The following is a 7,544-nucleotide window of genomic DNA, read 5'->3' as shown; positions in this document are numbered from 1 at the left end:
TACCCACCCCTGAGTTCCCGGATCCAAGTAAAAGTCATGCCCAGCCTGTCAGTAGTGTTGTCAACATTGGGCAAATCCACCTCTCTTTGTCTCTCATTGCCTGCATCTGTCACCACCTCAATCCTCATTCATGGGTCGCCTCTGCTTTATTGGAACAGCATGGCACTGCTCCAACATTCTGGGCCTCTGTCAGGGTAGGCACCGCTGAAGTTAGTTTGTCCAACCTGAATTTCAAGCCTGGAGATTTAGAAAGGGCTGTTCTTAGCACTGTCGCCTCATTGTATAAATCCTAAATCAGAACTCCAACATATATTAGTCTGCTCAGCTTAAGCTACGTGCAAATTAATGGGAGCATGGATTTGAACTTTATATGACACTTCTCAAGGCTCCCTAATATGCACCTACAAGGTCCACAAAGGCAGAAAGCTTAGATGCCCTTAATGTACAGTCAACTATACTATTCAACCTCCTAAGAAAAAGTTCTGCAACATTTTCCTCTGAACTCGCGATTTCCATATGTGTATAAGTCCTGCACGATAAAGCCTACATTCTCTGAGTATGCGGTGACGGTGAGGAAAGTTGCCGGCCATCATTGTGTCTCAGAAAATCACAGGTGCACTGCCCACAATTTTCTGATGTGGGTTAATGAGAGGCAAGGCAGGGCAGCTCAGACCCGTCGAATGCACGGCCTGTGCCATGTGGGAACACCAGGATGCTTCCCACGTCCTGGACAACCACAGGTGCAGGAAGTGTCGCCAGCTGGAGGAGCTCGAGCTCCGGATTTCGGAGTTGAGCAGCAGCTGGTGTCACTGCAGTGCATCCGCGAGGCTGAGAGTTTCGTGGATAGCACATTTCAGGAGGTGGTCACCCCACAGCTTAAGAGAGTACAGGCAGAAAGGGACTGGGTGACCGCCAGACAGACAAGGAGAACCAGGCAGGTGGTGTAGGAGTCCCCTGAAGTCATCTCACTCTCTAACCAGTACTGGTGGGGGAGAGGGTTCCTCTTGGGAGTGCAGCCAGAACCAAGTGCACAGCACCGTGTGTGGCTCAGCTGTACGGGTGGGAGGAGAAAGGTCAGGAGAGCAATAGTGATAGGGGATTCTATAGTTAGGGGAGCAGACGTGCATTTCTGCGGCCGCAGACGTGATTCCAGGATGGTATGTTGCCTCCCTGGTACCAGGGTCAAGGATGTTACCGAGCAGCTGCAGAACATTCTGAATGGGGAGGGTGAACAGCCAGAGGTTATGGTCCATATCGGTACCAACGACATAGATAGAAAGAGGGAAGAGGTCCTGCAGGCAGATTTTAAGGAGTTAGGAAAGAGATTAATAAGCAGGACCTCAAAGGTAGCAATCTCCGGATTACTCCTGGTGCCACGTGCTAGCGAGTATAGAAATAGGAGGATAGAACAGATGAATGTGTGGTTGGAGAGATGGTGCAGAAGGGAGGGCTTTAGATTCTTGGGGCATTGGGACCGATTCTGGGGGAGGTGGGACCTGTACAAGCTGGACGGATTGCACCTCAACAGGGCCGGGACCAATATCCTCGTGGGGAGGTTTGCTAGTGCTGTTGGGGAGGCTTTAAACTAGCTTGGCAGGGGGATGGGAACCTGAGCGTAGATTCAGAAGGGAGAGAAGCAGAGCTGGAAATGGAAGGCAGAAAATTAGTAAGAGAGATTGGAAGACAGAGGAAACAAAGGTTAGAAAATAGACAACAAAGGAGTTTGGCAGTGCTTAATGGTACATACCTCAATGCAAGGAGTATAGTGAATAAGGCAGAGCTAAGGGCACAGATAGACATGTGGAAGTTTGATATCTTAGCTATTACTAAAACATGGCTTAAAGAGGGGCAGGAATGGCAGCTCAACATTCCTGGTTACAGGGTTTTCAGACGAGATAGAGGGGGGATAAAAAAGGAGGGGGGTGGCAATACTGGTTAAAGAAACAATTACAGCTGTGAGGAGGGATGATATGTTAGAAGGATCATCAAATGAGGCCATATGGGTTGAGCTAAAGAACAAAAAAAGGGGCAGTCACACTACTGAGAGTGAACTATAGACCCCCAAACAGTCAGAAGGAGATAGAAGAGCAAATATGTAGGCAAATTTCTGAGAAGTGCAAAAACAACAGGGCAGTAATAGTAGGGGATTTCAACTACCCTAATATTAACTGGGATACAAACAGTGAAAAAGGTACAGAGGATGCAGAATCCTTAAATTGCATTCAGGAGAACTTTTTTAGCCAGTATGTAGCAAGCCCATCAAGAGGGGGTGCAGTTCTGGATTTGTTTTAGGGAATGAAGCTGCGCAGGTGGAAGGAGTATCAGTGGGAGAGCATTTTGGTGGCAGAGATCATAATTCAGTTAGATTTAGCATAGTTATGGAAAAGGACAAAGGTATAACAGGAGTAAAAGTTCTCAATTGGGGAAAGGCCAATTTTACTAAGCTGAGTCGTGTTTTAGCAAAAGTGGACTGGAAACAGCTATCTGAAGGTAAATCAGTGTCAGAACAGTGGGAGGCATTCAAGGGGGAGATTCAAGGGGTTCAGAGTAATCATGTTCCCACAAAGAAAAAGGGTGGGACTGCCAAATCTACAGCCCCTTGGATGACAAGGAACATACAGGGTAAGAAAAGGCAAAAAAGGGAAGCTTATGTCAGACACCAAGAGCGCAATACTGCAGAAAGCCTAGAGGAGTAAAGAAAGTGCAGGAGTGAAATTAAAAAGGAAATTAGGAAAGCAAAGGGAGGACATGAAAAAGTATTGGCAAGTGAAATCAAGGAAAATCCAAAGATGTTTTATAAATACTTAAAAAGCAAGAGAATAAATGACAGCATAAATCGTCAGTTAGAAAGGCATGGGTTAATCAAGGACAGTCAGCATGGATTTGTTAAGGGAAGGTTGTGTCTGACTAACTTGATTGAATTTTTTGAGCAGGTAACAAGGAGGGTCGAGGAGGGTAACGCCTTTGATGTAGTCTGCTTGGATTTTAGAAAGGCTTTTGACAAGGTCCCACATGGCAGACTGGTCAAAAAAAGTAAAAGCCCATGGGATCCAAGGGAAAGTGGCTAGTTAGATCCAAAATTGGCTCAGTGGCAGGAAGCAAAGGGTAATGGTTGACAGGTCTAGGTCCCTTGCTTTTTGTGGTATATATTAATGATTTGGACTTAAATGTGGGGGGCTTGATCAAAAATTTTACAGATGATCCAAAAATTGGCCGGTGGTTGATAGTGAGGAGGAAAGCTGTAGACTGCAGGAAGATATCAATGGATTGGTCAGGTAGGCAGAAAAGTGGCAAATGGAATTCAATCCAGAGAAGTATGAGGTAATGCATTTGAGGGGGGGCAAACAAGGCAAGGGAGTACTCATTAAATGGGAGGGTACTGAGAGGTGTAGAGGAAGTGAGGGACCTTGGAGTGCATGTCCACAGATCCCTGAAGGTCACAGGACAGGTAGATAAGGTGGTTAAAAAGGCATACGGGATACTTTCCTTTCTTAGCCGAGGCATAGAATATAAGAGCAGGGAGGTTATGCTAGAACTGTATAAAACATTGGTTAGGCCACAGCTTGAGTACTGCATACAGTTCTGGTCACCACGTTACACGAAAGATGTGATTGCACTAGAGAGGGTACAGAGGAGATTTACAAGGATGTTGCCAGGGCTGGAGAATTTTAGCTATGAGAAAAGATTGGATAGGCTGTGGTTGCTTTCTTTGGAACAAAGGATGCTGAGGGGAGATTTAATCGAGGTATAGAAAATTATGACGGGACTAGATAGAATGGATAGGGAGGACTTATTTCCTTTAGCAGAGGGGTCAGTGATCGGGGGCATAGATTTAAAGTAATTGGTAGAAGGATTAGACAGGAGCTGAGGAGAAATTTTTTCACCCAGAGGGTGGTGGGAGTCTGGAACTCACTGCCTGAAAGGTGGTAGAGGCAGAAACCCTCAACTCATTTACAAAGTACTTGGATGTGAACTTGAAGTGCCGTAACCTACAGGGCTACGGACCAAGTGCTGGAAAGTGGGATTAAGTTGGATAGCTCTTTTTCGGTTGGCACGGACGCAATGGGCTGAATGTTTCCTTTACATCAATGCATACTTGGAAAGTTACTCCCAAATAGTTGCCAAAAATCTTCATTGTTAAGAATGCATTTTGGTATCTGCACATTAAGATAAATGCATCAAATGAACATTATTTTTCTTTATGATAAATGTTTTATCATTAATTTGTACCTTCAAGAAGCTAACATTGAACAAAACACGAGAATGAATAACAATTTTAATGAAAACACAATGGAAAGTTATCATTGTATTCAACATGCCTTAGATTTAATACATAGAATGATAAGGCCCAAATAAAACAATGGGTTAAGTATTATTGCAGTTTAAAATTGGTAGTATCACAGCACAAAGTATATTTTGTACCATCACAAGTATTTAAAATTAAATCTGTTTTCACCAGTCATTTCAGAATTCAGAAACTGGGGAAGAATTTTGTAGGAAGCTTACAGGGTCCACTGTTTGTTCCTTCCTTCCATTTGCAGGACCTGTTATTGCAATATGATTTCAAAATATGTAATCCATCTAAACTGGAGAACTCTACAAACCTAGAGCAGCCAATGATCCTAATTGGCCATATTAAAAACTCTTACTTACTGATTTACTGAAAAGAACAATGTCAACCGTGTGTTTACACTCAACAGCAACTAAAGAAATTTGCTGGATAACTCAAGAATAACAAATGATCTGCGAGTCTTTGGAGCTTGATTAAATTTCAGTAATCCGTAACTACTAGAAAATTATATGTGCTTTGCCAGTAGTTTGTTATAACTTTCAGTGTGTTTATTCTGGGTGCTTTTTGTGACTGATTGTGCATGATGACACTCTCCTTCGTAATTCTGAAATTCATCACTATATTTTCCATTGTCAGGCTACTATACAGTTTGGAAATCGCCAATTTCTCAATGTTTGTATGTTGTTTCCATACTTGTCACTGTGGTTTAACCACTGGTACACTCCTACTTGCTGTCTTTTCCAAAATTTCTAAATTGTAACCAACAGGCTTGTCTGAAGCTTCTGCTGGCTTAATACACAATAAGAAGTGCTTTTTTTCACTTTAGTTAATGTTGGCTCTTAAGGCCCGATTTTAACCCTACCCACCTGACAGGAACGGGGCAGGCATGTGGTTAAAATAGCGGTTTCGTACTTACTGCTGCGTTCCTGATGCCTTCCCAGCTGCCGCCATTTCAATCATGCACTTTTCGGAGGTGGTTGAGGTGCCCACTACAGGTAGGCAGGGGCTTCATGAATATATTAAAATGGGGTCCTAAGGCACAATTAGGACTCCAACGCAATTTTAACTAAGAATCGTGCCAGTTCTGCCCAGTGCCGGACCCGCCAGTAATACCTGACACAAGCGGATCCGGGGCCAAAAGAGACTAAGAAAAGACTCTCATTTTTATTTATTTTTTGTTTCCTTGCAGGCCAAGAGGGGCAGGACTGCTCCTCTGGGCCCCTTAGGGAAACCTTGAGACTCCCCTGCCCTGGGCTTCCCTCCCCCATCCCGATCGTGCTGACCTCTCGCCACCATCTCTCCCAACCACTTGCCAGGGACCATTCCTTTGGTCTCATGCCACCCGAAATCTTGTTCTTGCCTGCTGCCGAGCTAATACTTCCCACTGGGTTCGGGCGGGAGACTGACTGGCCCACACAGATGAGGCTAGGAATTTAAAATCACCTGAGCCTCACGCTCACGGGGGCTTGCCGCTCGTCCCGCCCATCTGCTCCTTGCCCCGAGTTAAAATCAGGGCTTTACTGTTGGTGTGATCCAACTGTGAGCAGCTTTGAATGTCTCCTCTCACCCTACATTGTGATAGTGGAAGGGTAGTCACCAAGGTCTGGAGAATTGAAGTGAGCAGTTAAAACAGAGGGAACTATTGGAGCCCCATTCCTTATGAAATCTCTGCCTAAGACACATGTAGGGGCAATCTTTACCAGATTTTAGTGGTTACCAGTAGGGTATCATCTAACCAGGGAACATTAGAAGTCACCACCTTGATGCCATTTTTATTGTTTCCAAGGTGATCAGCTGGGGCACAGCCTCCTGAAATGTGTCCAATAACTTCTCTGTGATCAGAGACATTATAGTGCAAGCCCTGTTAAATTTTTAAATAATTTTTTGACATCTGTGCTTCATTTTCATCTTTGGCAGATCTGGTGTCTTCCTCAGTGTAAATGTAATTGTTCAGTTTTGTTTTAGGGAGTGTGAATGCATCAACGGAAGAAGTAACACAGGATTTGGTCCAGGCATTTTTTCTCTTTCCTTAGCATTGATTCTGTCTCTGCAAATACTGAAAAGTGTCTATGATAATGCCATGTTGTTCTTGGGGTGGAGTCCCTGCTGCTTTGCATAATAATTGTTATTTTCCCTTGGGTTTTTCATTGAATCAAACTTTTTTTATGCCATCTGCTGTAGCTGTCTGACAAGAACTTTTAGCCAATATTACTGCATCGTAAGAATCTGGAGACTTGAGATTGTCAATGCTTTTGCACGGCACATAATTCACAAATCCATTAAAAGGACTGTATTCCTTTTTCTTTATACTGTGAATATCTATCACTGCGGAGTAAATATCTTGCATATTAATGATCTTAGTTTTCTTGTCTCTGTTTTCATGAAGAACTGCATTAGCGCAAATAAAGAGAAATATGCCAATTCCCATAACCAGTGGTCCTAAAATCTTCAGCTTGTCAGAATGTATGTAACTGGCTGCAAATTCAGAAATAATTTCCAAAATTGTAGTCTCTGCTGTAGTGCTATTGTTGGTGCTGTTATGAGATACTGCATCTGTTTCCGAAATCTTCTTGGCCATGGGCCAGTAACCCATAATTACCATTGCAATCCCCCCCAACATCACCAAGATCCCAAAGGCAGTAATCAATCCTGAAATGGAACACAACTTCAATTTGGCTTTCACTATTACCAGATCATTCTTGCACTTTTTGGATACTTTCCTTCTGCGTTTATTTGCACGCTCACAAGATTGGAAGGAATCGTTTGTCCTGGCTGTAATACGAAGAAGACCTCCTGTTGCTATCATGATTGATCCACTTAACAGCTATATCTGAAAGAAAAAAAAGTTAATTAGTGAATAAACAATGTACGGTCTGTGGAGGAGAGGAAGACAGTCACATGGCAAAATGAGGAGCCTCTGCTCTCCTAATCATTCACTTTAAAACTTTAATTGTATTTTATTTAATTCTGTAAGTAGAAAACACATTGAGGAATAGTGAAATATCCACCATACTTTGTAGTAAAACATGCTGCAATTACTTGTCCAGTAACATAGTTTGGCTGTTTATTCAAGGTACCATTGGTATCTGTTCATGAGGTCTTGGGTCTTTTCGGTAGATAGTTAGTAGCTCCAACATTCCATTTGACTCTTTTTAGTAGTTTACTAGCTGTCGAAAAAAAATTAGCTGTTAATATGTCTGCTCCATTACATGGCTTAACAACAAAAAAATTGCATTTATGCAGTGGCTTTAGC

The 7,544-nt window shown here is 43.1% G+C and overlaps 1 protein-coding gene across 1 annotated transcript; it reads right to left on the bottom strand.

The window, feature by feature from the left end:
• Positions 1-6,155: 6,155 nt before the first annotated feature.
• On the bottom strand, positions 6,156-7,097 carry LOC137322172 (transmembrane protein 200C-like). The gene is given in 3 exon segments (XM_067985287.1): positions 6,156-6,301; positions 6,304-6,445; positions 6,447-7,097. Coding segments are annotated over 3 exon segments (939 nt in total).
• Positions 7,098-7,544: the final 447 nt, after the last annotated feature.

The sequence above is a fragment of the Heptranchias perlo genome, chromosome 5, assembly GCF_035084215.1.
Source record: "Heptranchias perlo isolate sHepPer1 chromosome 5, sHepPer1.hap1, whole genome shotgun sequence".
Taxonomy (NCBI): domain Eukaryota; kingdom Metazoa; phylum Chordata; class Chondrichthyes; order Hexanchiformes; family Hexanchidae; genus Heptranchias; species Heptranchias perlo.
The sequence above is the reverse complement of the archived record's forward strand: the minus strand, read 5'-3'. Positions and strand labels throughout refer to the sequence as shown.